Source organism: Pocillopora damicornis, chromosome 6 (assembly GCF_964200805.1).
Source record: "Pocillopora damicornis chromosome 6, jaPocDami1.2, whole genome shotgun sequence".
Taxonomy (NCBI): Eukaryota; Metazoa; Cnidaria; class Anthozoa; order Scleractinia; family Pocilloporidae; genus Pocillopora; species Pocillopora damicornis.
In genome coordinates, this window is record NC_142675.1 from 24,630,383 (window position 1) to 24,642,570 (window position 12,188).

A 12,188-nucleotide genomic window follows, 5' to 3' on the forward strand; every position below is an offset into this window, starting at 1 on the left:
TTTTCTCAAGGAGCAATGTAATGTGCAACGCACCTGCCAAAAATTGACCAATCACATGGCTTCACGTTTTGCAGCGCGCATGCGCGAGCTATGCGCTTCACAATGGAGGAAGCGCACTTGTAAAGAGCGATATTGTTTAACGCTGTAACCCGTTAATTATTCCACATTGTTCGTTAGTTTTCTGGCCTAATTGGAGAGTTGTTCGTGTTTATGGCAAGAAATAATTGTACGGTTTGTACGAGGAGAGTGAAAATTTCTTAACAGCTGTCGCTAGCTTTATTTGTACGGATATGTTACTCAAGGCTATAAAAAGCTCTTTGAAAGCAGGAAACTTACTTTCAAGGAAGTTTACCGTTTTATTTATTTTAGTCTTTGTAGCACTTCAGCACTTTCCTATTACTCAATCGCAACAACGGCAAACCTTAAATGTAAACTTTTTTACTCCATTTAACAATAAAGTAAATTTTGCCATGATTCTTACCCACAAACAATCCATTATGAATGAGAGAGACATTTGTAGAGGATTACATTAAGGCTTCGCAATTAAGAGTTCTTCTAATGAATAATTCTGTTTGCTTCAAAGTGCTGCTAGCCGTAATTACCTGACTAAACGCTACCCACATCAGAGGAAAATAATAATTGCTTTTTATGTCCGCAGCCGAAAATACGCCCAGTAAATAACATTTTCACGCTTTCCTTTTCAAATTTCCTCCCTCAGGGAAAGGAAGCGGCCAGAAATCTCTTCAAAACACGACTGATTTTTGGAATATCCTTTGAACAACCGGTAGTCTAGTTATATCGACAATACAACGGCGGTGGTTAGATAGATTTTCGCTTTGATTGCTAAATTACCAAACAAACCGCAGATTAAAGTTCTTGAAAGCTGACTGTATCTGTTAAGTAAAACAAGATCTATGGCATAATTTAACAAGAACGATGTATACACCAAAAGGTTATCGAACTCCGAAAAAAACCTGTTTATTAGACAGATGTTGAAATGGCGCAGAAGATAAGTTTGTGCTTTGCGTTGATTGTATGTTATCTCTAGGGAGCTTTGAGCGTTTGTAATAAATGGTGTGATTAATCTAATTTCAGTAACTAAGCCTTGAAGATTTAGCAGTTAACACTAAAACCATAGAGAGATTTTAGTTACTGTATATCTAGACATTGGTCAATTGATATGCAACTGGAATTAAGGGGTTTCTGAATCATAGGTCGTCGAAAATGCTAAAAACAAAAATTTGCGCTTGTAGATTACAAACTTCGACCTTTTTTATTTTAAGAAACATTTCTTTCATTTTATTTTCTTTTTCAACTCTCGAAAATCAAAGATTATTGTACTATGCATATGGTTATGAACATCTTTTGTCAAAGAAAGCCGCTTCGGGTTTCTTTCTTTTGGTGTAATACATTTTCATTATCTGTACTCTACATCTGTGAAACCATTGCAGTCAGTTAGGAAAAGGAGTTCCTTTTTCTTTTAAATCAGTGGCCAGGAAAAAGGTACAATAATAACGGTACGTATGAAAATGATTGAACAAGTACACCATTCAAATTATATCTCTGTGATTCCCTGGAAATTGTTTTCATTCCTAAAATCTTTTGTTTCGAATTTTGTATTGTAAGCGTCGACATTTTGTATTAATCATTACTGAACCATGGACTACCCTTTTTCATTAATTTGGAGATAATTTTTAGGGGTTTGGCTGAAATTCAACAAAAGAACAAAAACACTCGCCATGGAAACAGAAACAGTCTCTGGAACACCTCTTTTTTACATATATTTTAGCAGCAAAAAACTTACGCGTGATTCCTGGAAAAAATTGACACACCAGGAAGAAAACCTACCTGTTACATTCGTTTACAGGTAAAATTTACCTAAGCAAGTACGCTGAAAGAAATCCGACAAATCTGTCCAGTTAAACGTTTTTTGAAGAAAGGTTTCGTGTCTCATGCGTTTTTACGAGTCTGTATTCAATTTGCGCTTTTTCATAACATAAAAGAAACAAACACAATGCATGCAATCAAATTATTTACTGATATTGGTCGGCACTCGAATTTGGTTGGGACTGTGCTTCTTAATTAATAAACTAGTTTTGACGATGAAGACTTTGGCATCGAACGACATTAAATGAGATTAAAACAAACGAAACTAAAACCCGACATTGGCTTGCCACAATGCTTTATTCAAAAGCTCGATAGGATAATAGGAATCTACAGGCTTAACAGATAATTGGAAATGAGTCAATCCCATAAACAGGTCTGAGCTTTATAAGTTGAGAGAAGTGCGTTCGCGGTTCGCAAGTGCTCGTCATATTCCCATGTAGAGTGAGTAAAGGCACCGGCAGTCCTAACTTGTCTCTAGTCAACTGAAAGTTCTCACAGGCAGTAAGTTCTTTTCCAAAATTCTCTTCTTTTATTCACTAGAATTCTTATTAATAAGAACGAAATTCCAAAAACACAAAACATCGTATGTTAGCTCAACCCTCACCCACTGAATATGTGAAGAAAATTATGAAGAGTTACAAACACGGTCATATTTATGCGTGTAATGTACCTCTGTTATTCTAACATTTCAAAAAACTTAAGTTAATCATTATACACTTCAGCAGAGAACTTATGTTTTCATTCACAAATACACTGAGCGATGGAGAGATTTCATAGAACTTTTAACTGGTTTGGAGCAACAAGATAATAAAGTAAGCAGTATTTATCAGTATGATGCACAGAAGAACAGTATAAAGAACAATTCTATGTTATGTTTGCGTAACAATCGGAAAATCTGCGGTTGCTTTTATGCCAGGTGAATCCTTAATTTGCTTTCTTACTCTTGAACCACGCCTGAGAGCTTAGTCTTCACTTAAACGAGCGATTAAGTTCTATATTCTCTTGACGAGATAGTAATTAGCGCAGAAGCGAACCTTTCTGGACAGACTAGAGGTTGACAATTTTACTCTTTCATGTGGTGATTTGACGCTGCCAACCAAATATACATATCTTCTTTAAAAATAAAGTCAAAGAGCAGAGATGTGTACTTTTACATTTTCTAACTTCGCTGAATTTTGTACGTTCTCATAGTTGATTAAAATAATCGTGAATCATACACTTTTAGATTTGTGATTTCGCATTTGAACGGCCATTACAACAGTTTCCATGACCAATTTTTTTGTTATGCAGGTCAAACAGACGTGGTAACTCAAAGCGATAACAACCCTTTCCGTTTCCTGACCGTGACCTCTAAAATTTACGATGAAACTAGACCAAAAGATATGAATTCGTCATTTGATGTTGTTGAAGGCAGGTATTAGAGCAAAGAAAATAAAATTCGAAGCAATCGTTAAATACTTACGTCACAGCTGAATTGCTTGAAATGAAATCGCTGTTATATACTTAATTATTTTCTTTTATCTCGTCACCTGAATAAATTTAAACAATGTTACACACCGAAAGCGTTATTCCTGTTTACAACGATCTGTACTTTAGCTACGATTTGTAATTCTCTCATTAAGTGTGAAATTTCCAACGCTGTAGAACAATCCTTAGACTTCCTTACCGGATTAGACGCGTTTCGATGAAATATTCTGAGGGAGCTTGGCATTGAATGTCACCGAAGCGCAGTACATGCATTTTTCTGGTGCTTGAAGTCTCAACCTTGGTTTACGAATGAATTGAATGGTCCGTGGGTGATAACACAGACTCTGACACAAACACACAATCGGTTCTTGCTCAGGGTTGATATTATTAAAGATAGTCGATAATAGTGTTCTTTTTCGTAACCACATGTATATTCTAGTAGGATTTGTCCGCTTGGTTAAACCCGAAATGTGCTTCGAGCCGTGACGTCACCGAGAAAGACTCATCTCATCCCAGACCTAATGCGAACTCCCCTCCAGTATACAAGAGGGAATGCCAATTAAGGTATCAGGCTGTCACTTGCACACTCTTATTTGTAAAATTTATTTACCATACTACTTCATTATTCCCTGTATCAATCTATTAATTAAACAGTCAAAGTTTTATAAATCTCAAACGAGTTTTCGCTGTATGTCATTCAAGAACAACCTCGAACGGCGCCGAGGCCGACGCTCTCTAAAAGACCAGATGTAGTCGTTCAATATTGAAAAAAATGATTTCTTTTAAACGCCATATAACACTGTGCTGAAATGGCTTACTGCTGGATACAAGATGTGAATTTCAGGGACGGCTAATGGTCGCCTAATGGTAAGGTGAAGTTCTCGCATTAAATGGAAGTTGTTTCCTGCCTACAGACGGGTCTCAAGTACATCGGAGGATGTATAGAGTTCCAAGGTATCACGGGAGGTATTGAGTTTCAAGGTATCACAAGGAATGTTGAGTTCCATCACGTCTCCAGCTTTTGGCGCAGTATTTCTCTCGCCAGTGGCTGCCACTCTGGAACGTTCCTTACGGCTCTCTCTTTTGCATAGAATCCGATAAAATTCGCGTCGATAATTCCCCGAGAAGATCACGTAAAGAATTGAATTGATGGCACTATTATAGTAACCAAACCATGGGAGTACAAATATAACTTGTATGGGAATCTCCAGGAAAAATTTAAAATTATAAGTTGCAATCATCTCTAGAACTTGAAATGGAAGCCACGAGAGAGCAAAAACCACTACCACTGTTACTAACATAACAGTCGCCCGCCTGCTCGTTTTCTGAACTTTTTTATGCGCAATCGGATTCTGGTGTCCAGGTAATTTCCTCCTGCAAAGGCGTAATGCGGCCAGGAAGTAGGCTACAGTGATGGCAAACAGTGGAATGGCATAACCTATGACAAATAAAATAAGGGTGTAGATTTCTCTTGACAATGCTGACCAATCCTCTATACAGATCACAGTTTTTGTTTCTTCTTCTCGCTTTGCGGTCGCCACAAACATCACTGGAATCATAAAAGCCAATGCGCCAAGCCAAATTATGACGATCGCGAATCCCACAACCTTTGTTGTCATGATCGTCTCCAAAGGATATAAGATGGCAAAACTGCGATCTAAAGAAACCGCTACTAAACTGAACACTGAGGCGATCAAGGAACCAAATTGAGCTGAGTGGAAGAACTTGTATAACGTAGCGCCCATAAACGTGCCAAACCATCCACTCCAAATGAAAAAGAATTTGAGAATATAAGGCAAATCAATGCTCATGAGAAGATCTGCAACAGCCATGTTGGCGATGAGAATGTTTGTTGAGTTCTTCATGTGGTTTACTGTGTAAACGACGTAAATAACCAACGAGTTACCAATTGTTGCCAGTAAAAAAGCAGTAACCGTATCAAGAAAAGCTGGTCAAATTCAAAGACAATGCCCTTTGTTTAGTATCTCAAATATCCATAAAAGGATATCTTGAAACAATAGCTTTAGAGCCAAACAATGGCTTATTAATTCACGAGGGAAATTCAAACTCGCTGCCATTACAATAGCGAAATTCACGAGGTAAATTCAAACATAGCCGATTACTGCACGAGCGCGAAATTTGAATATTTAGCGAAAGTGCGTGTATGTCAAATCTTACCCTGGGGAGGAGTAGGGAGTTACTTTTTGTTCAAGGTCACTTGCTACTCAGGGAGGGTTGGTCAAGACATAGCATGTCGCAACTGAGAGACTGACAAAGAGTGATGAAACCAAATGAAATTTGTGTGAATGGTCACGAATGAAACTTGTTTGAATTAAACTCATTCCGTGAAACTGAAAAAATCGCATCACCATCGCAAGCAAAAAAATCGCAGGTGTAACCGCGGCTTTAGAACAGGGTCTTGGTTTGCGTTTGTTGCGCACTGACATTGACGAAGTTTTTCATCCTCTGGAAAAAAGAACAAACAAAAAACAAAAACCGAGATGAACTTGAATCCTTTGAGAGATGAGTGACTGAACGCCGCTGAAGATTTTATGTACCGTGAAGATGGCAACCCTTCCATCTCACCCGATACTCTTTACGTCCGTCAATGGAACGCACAGCCAGAATTTTTGCGACTTCGTAGTACTTCGACATTTTTTTCGCAATAACGAGATCTAACTTTGACAAAGCTCACTTAATGATCACTGAAAAATAGCTGTCTTTATGACCACGCACTGAAAGAACATAAAATTATCATACGGCAACAATAGTAACGTTAATTATGCGATGTTCCATTGTCGACAAAAAGGAAGGCAGAGCAGTTTAAAACTATCACCTCTTTGTTAAATGCCGCGCATGCCGCCAGAGTTTTCACTGGAAGACTAAAGTAGAACGACAACCCGCAAATATCACTGATTTTTTTAGTCCAGCGATTTAACTCGGCGTTATTCTTAATTCCTAAGAAGTATTTTCCCAAACGCCAATTCTTTCTTCTATTTTGTTTTACGTTACGACTAAAACTAGATAGTTTTAAAACTATCACCTCTTTGTTAAAAGCCGCGCGCGCCGCCAGTGTTTTCACTGCAAGACTAAATTTGAACATTAACCTTTAAAGATCATTTTAAATCCAATCACTTAAGTTGAGCGTATTTTAATTCCTAAGTGGTATTTTCCCCAACACAAAATTTTCTTCTCTTTTCTTTACGTTACGAGAGTGAAAGCGTGATAGTATGAAGACTAGCGCTTAAGTCAGCGCTTCTTTGATAGGAGAAGCAAAACTCTTGACCAAGTGAAACCATCGATAAAAGCTTCATCGTTTTGCGGCGTTGTGCTGCGCGCTATTATCAACTGATCCAAAGTACAGTATAAAGAATTCAGCATTTCCAGGTATCTTGTTTGGGGTTAATAACAATAGTGAATTGTTGCTTTTTTTCCTCTCGTCCTCTTGCCGAGTATAGTTCGTGAATGTTGTTAACAACAAAGCATCCTTATTGTGTTAATAAATCTATAATCAACTGGTTCGCTGATAAAAAAAATATACTGAGAGACCAAGCATAGTGAAGGGCATTTTCTCCCTTGGGTACCCCTGTGTGAACAGCACGCTTATGAGCAACTTTTCCAACCCCTCTCCCCAAGTGCCGCTAATTTGACACGTCGACAATTTTGCGACGATTTGAAATTCATCTTCGTCGAGTCTTGGCACAATTTCCTCAGCGCAACAAACAACAAAAGGCTTTTGTTTGAACTTGTGAAGTCGAATTTAACCCACAACAATGGCTCATTTCTTGATACGCAGCCATTACCGTGACTACGATTTGAATGTCGCGCGGGATCGGTAATCTCCCGGCGGGTGGCGCTTCGGTGGAATTGTACGTCATGTTGGAGGCACCAGCAGGTCCTATAGAACAAGGCAAAGATTTAACTTATGAAATAGGTTTCCGCAGTTGGAACGTCGAGTCAGAGTCTTTAGCCTTGACAAATTTTAGTCATTGAGCACTGATTTTCAGTCATGCAGTAGAAGATAATCTACAAGACCTCTTTAGCGCACGATTGGTGAGTTATAAACAGAACTCTGAGGTAAGGCTAAGTCTGAGAAAGAAATAATCCTTTAAGTGGCCTAATTGAGGTGATCCACTTGAAGTATAATTATCGTTATTTCTGTCGTTGATCATTCCGGTTAACTGACATATTGATGAGGCTCAGTTTCTTGAATATAAAAATACCTTGAAATACTCAGTCATTTCCTCCAAAATTTTCGGGAAAACATTTTGTCGAAAAAGTGATCACCGACCAAGATGGGTCAAATAGCCTTAAAAACGTGGTTTCTTAAAAAAACAGAATTGTTGAATGAGATTGTAGTAGTGAGTCTTGCAGTGTAATGTGAGGAGGAAGGGCTCGTCATAACTCCGTACTCTTTTTCCGCCCCTGGTTATTTATAATGCGTATTTGGAGAATTGTTCGTATCTCTAATTGGTAATGAACCAAATATTAAGGTACGAGTTGAGAGAAGGATATTCTATAAATTCGAGAGTATGAAGTTAACCAATTTGCTCTCTTAAATAGACAATCAATCCTTGTCTACATGTCCAGGGATCACTTAAATAGAAACTACAATACAGGCCCTGGTTGTTTGAAGGTTGGATAACGGCATCCACTGGATAAATCTCTATACGGTGGATAACGCTATATGTTTTGCTATCACTTATCCGCGGGATAGCAACTTCTCCATTGGATGGCGTTATACGCCCTTTATACAACTGGCCCCTTAACTTTTGTTTGTTTCTCATATGCTCTACTGAAACGCCGTCTCAGGATCAGAGCTCAAGGTCCTCTCATTTGGACAGGTTAATTATTCTAGTATCAGAATTATCATTGAGCCAAACACTTGTCGTATGATCGACACACTCTTTTTCACTGAACTAGTTTAAATGTATTCTTGAGAATTTGCATAGTCATCGGGAGTTAATCTTTACTCGCAACTTTAGACAGTTTAAGTTTGACGGAGGGAAAGCACCCTACCTGTATTGTTCATTAGGTCTTTCATTTTCGGCTGACAGATTCAAGCGCTTGTATTTCCTTATTAGGTCTCTTGATAAAGAGTGAATGAAAAACTAATTAGTTCACCTTTTGCGGAGATATATAAATTTTCAAAACCACCCGAAAGGCTTTTTATTACGGCTAAGTTTAATGGCCTACTTGTGGTAGTTCTAATCATACTGAATGGCACCCCACTTTTTACTGTTGCCATCCATGTTGTTCTTCATTTGTCGTTGTCATTTTCATTCTCAGATTCTGCTCTCCTTGAGCTGAATACCTGCTCGCTTAATCAGCAGGTAACGAGAATAATTAGTGAAGCAAAATGCACCTTCTCGGGCATAAAGATGAAGGTTTAGCAATTCAATTTTTTGTAACATTTAAAAAAGGTAAACTTCTTGGAGACTTGTTCACACGAGCACAAATACAGACAATTTGAAAATCATGGTCCACTTACTTCTTCATCCGCTTTGCTCCCCAAACTTAGTTTATGAATGTAGAAAGAAAGGTGCAATTTTTCGTTATTTCCAATTTGCATCGAGGTCTTTTTCCTCAAACCTTTTCCTTGATGACACTCGATTAATGCGTTATAAAAATTATCTTGGGTGGAAATCTTTCCGTGTCTTTAATTTATGCTAATATTTAATCAAACATCTTTCCAAATTTTGCCCTTTGAATAGAAAAGGGAAATGAAACACACTCGCACACACACTTGTAACGTTTTTTTTTCTTTTTCTACGAATTTAGTAACACTCCAAATCTTTTTGTTAGCTGTAAAGCAGAAAATTCACACCCCTAAAAACGAGATTGCTTCTAAGCGCCAACACATGTAAATAGATGTCAAGTAACTTGAATCAAACTCAACTGCATGCATTTTCAGAAGGGGAACAATCTTTACCTGTCAGTCAGTGAAACTCCTTTGATAACCATCAGTTCGATTTCTCATCCTCATACATGGTTGTTGCTCTCAAATTTACCTTTGATTTCCTCTTTCTAAAACCCGCATATAGAAGTTTGTGATACTGTAGGTAACAGAATAGCAACCAGTCTCATTTGCGGGTAAATATATAAAAAAGTCGTTCAATTTGATGTCTTCACCGGCGTAATGAGTTTCGCCGTCGTATATGAATTTGGGCCCGAAATTTACCAAAGGAAGTTGGTTAAAGCAGTTTTTACAGATGTTAAAGAAATAAATTTTTATGCACCTTCAGATTGTTAAAGTATTTCTTGAGGTGTGCTCTTCAGTCCTTGAGAGGAAAGCAATGCCAAAAGCTTCTTTATGTGGCTTCTCTACCACAGTTTCACTTAAAGCGGTGATGATCGGAAAACCGTGGTATAGCATCCTTAAAGTTATGCAGAGCATCAGATGCTTAACTATTTCATTCAAGTTATGATAATCTTTAAAGCTGTCACTGTCATGGAAATCGTCCCAGTATATAGTTAATTGAAAGAAGTTTTAATTAGTCGAAAGTGTTTAATTGCAAAACCGACAATGATGGAACGCCATTACTGCTCTGTACTACTTGATTACATTGTCTTATGAATGTTTTTAAGAATATTTGATAGTTTTATCGTTTTTGGTCATTTTTTTATTACACTCGGTGGTATTCCATTATATTGGGTGCTCGCGGTATTAGATACGGTGTGAGCTTTTACTTTTTACAAGCAGTCTATGCGGTGGGTTTTTCATCATTCTCGTAGCTCATATTTTCATACTTATGTGGTGATGAATTCTTTATGTTACATGACACCCTCATCTACTAAACTCACTCAGGCTCCATGATTCTGGTAATCTTTACTTTTTTTCATGCTTTCAGCTCATATATGGCACTCAAATGTGGGAAATATTGAGCATTCACGTGCCAAAAACTTTTTTTTTTAATAATAGTTATACCTGAAAGTAGGAGCACATCAATCCATGTAAATTGTATGTGAGCTTTCTATGTCTTTCACCTTTGATGAAGAATATTACAAGCCTTTTAAAACCACAGTTTAATGAAGAAGGTTCCAATAGCAGGACCTTCGTAGGTACTGTTTATACAAAGTTTTTTAAATACATGAGAGAAGCTGGAAATAAGTCAGTATAAGCTTTATTGTATAATGATATTACTTAAAGAGTAAGAACATTACGCAAATGGCGCTATTTTCCATATTCTTTATTGCATATACTGTTGCTTAGTAACCTAATACAGCCTGAGGATGAGAATTTATAATTTCGTGAAAACCTCGGAGAAAGTCTGTTTTGATTTGATGTTGTAGGATACTAGCAAGGAATCATTAAGTTTGGACTACGGTTTAGCCAGATGGGCGTCCAGGCGTTTTATGGATGCTCACTTTTTGGAAAAAAAACCACTTCGTTTATCTATTATTTGTAATTATAATTGGCCTTCTTTAAAATTATTGGATGCCCAGTTCGTAAATCCTGGCCAAAAATTTGGTTTGATATTTGTACATCTCTTTAATTTGCTGTTTGTTGCTCTGTGGTAGTGTACGTGTTTAGCTGCAGTATAAACATGCCGATGTCTATGTGATTAATTTAGTAAATCTGCATGAGTAAGTTCAAGTAATATGAAAATGATTAAAAAGAAAAGTATGCAACTTGGAGATTGACAGCTGTCATACATTATGTGCCAAAGCGGTAATATGATACATGTAAGTATAACTTAAGCGCGCTCGATATAGCTTGTATCAAACCTTCCTTCACCTTAGTTAAGCACCATCTTTTGTAACGAGCTGCGAACGATCCGAATAAAACGTTTGTGTCTATATTTCTGTCCATTTCTGGCATCTGGATAGGGTCCTATTCAATTTATAGTTGGTCTCCAAAAAGTCACGGACAGTCGGCCATAGTGAGCATTTCATCATAACGGATCTATTGTGGAGATAATCTGCGGATGTGTTGTTTTAAGCATTATTCTCGAAGCATCCTTTAGAATCGCTCTTTACGCCCGCCGCACAGACCATTAACGATGGCTGACACCAGAGAAAACTCTCTTTTATTGATCAACCTGCTTCGCAATCACAACAGGTACTCGCAAGCAACTGATAAAGGAATCCTGAAATGTTTCGAAACTCGCTTTCATGCAGCACCAGACTTCATGTGATCTTTATCATAACTTCATAACTTCATAACTTAGAGTACCACATTAACTGACTACGAAAACGTGAGACTGTGAATAGATCGTTAGTTTGAATTATTTTATTAAAGTGCCTTTGACAATTCCTGACACGTACTGAGTAGTTTTCAAGGAAAATGGCTCTTGTTTTGAGCCCGCAATTGAAATATAAAAATTGAAGAAATTAAGAAGTTATTGTAGTGTCGTTTTCAGTCATTGTTATCTTAAAGTTTTGCAAGGCTTTGAGAGGTGACCTGCGGTGGCTTCGGTAGACCTCACCCGTATGGCCGTGTACTGTGCCCTGTGTTCTGAACTGACCACAAGGTCTGAATTTGCAGGATTTTCTTTTTTCTAATTATCCATCACTCATTCCCTTTTGATCTAATGAAATCGTTTTATTCCAGCACTCCTTAATTAATATAAAGCGGAGAGGGTCACCTGTCATAACTTTGTGGTCTTCGAAAGATTCATTACTAGAGTTTCGAGAAAATAACCAGATAGGGAAAGAACCTGCGTGGCATAACATGGGCTTGACGATTAAGTTACCAAAAAGCAAATTTTAACCACGTTTGAATAGTCTTAAAAGTTCGCTCCTTTTGACATTCGCAATAATTGAATGGTAAGTGATAAAGGTCACATACAGCAGTAAAGCACATAGACACGTAACTAACGGACAGATGTACG

At 37.6% G+C, this 12,188-nt stretch overlaps 1 protein-coding gene across 1 annotated transcript; it reads right to left on the bottom strand.

Moving 5' to 3' along the window:
- Positions 1 to 4,135: 4,135 nt before the first annotated feature.
- LOC113676234 (RYamide receptor-like) lies at positions 4,136 to 9,426 on the bottom strand. The gene is made up of 4 exons (XM_089209709.1): positions 9,287 to 9,426; positions 8,374 to 8,442; positions 7,148 to 7,252; positions 4,136 to 5,287 (listed from the first exon to the last, which is right to left on the bottom strand). The coding sequence occupies exons 2-4, from the start codon at positions 8,396 to 8,398 to the stop codon at positions 4,263 to 4,265; spliced, it is 1,155 nt and encodes a 384-aa protein (XP_089065835.1). The 5' UTR covers positions 8,399 to 8,442; positions 9,287 to 9,426; the 3' UTR covers positions 4,136 to 4,262.
- Between the last annotated feature and the right edge of the window lie 2,762 nt (positions 9,427 to 12,188).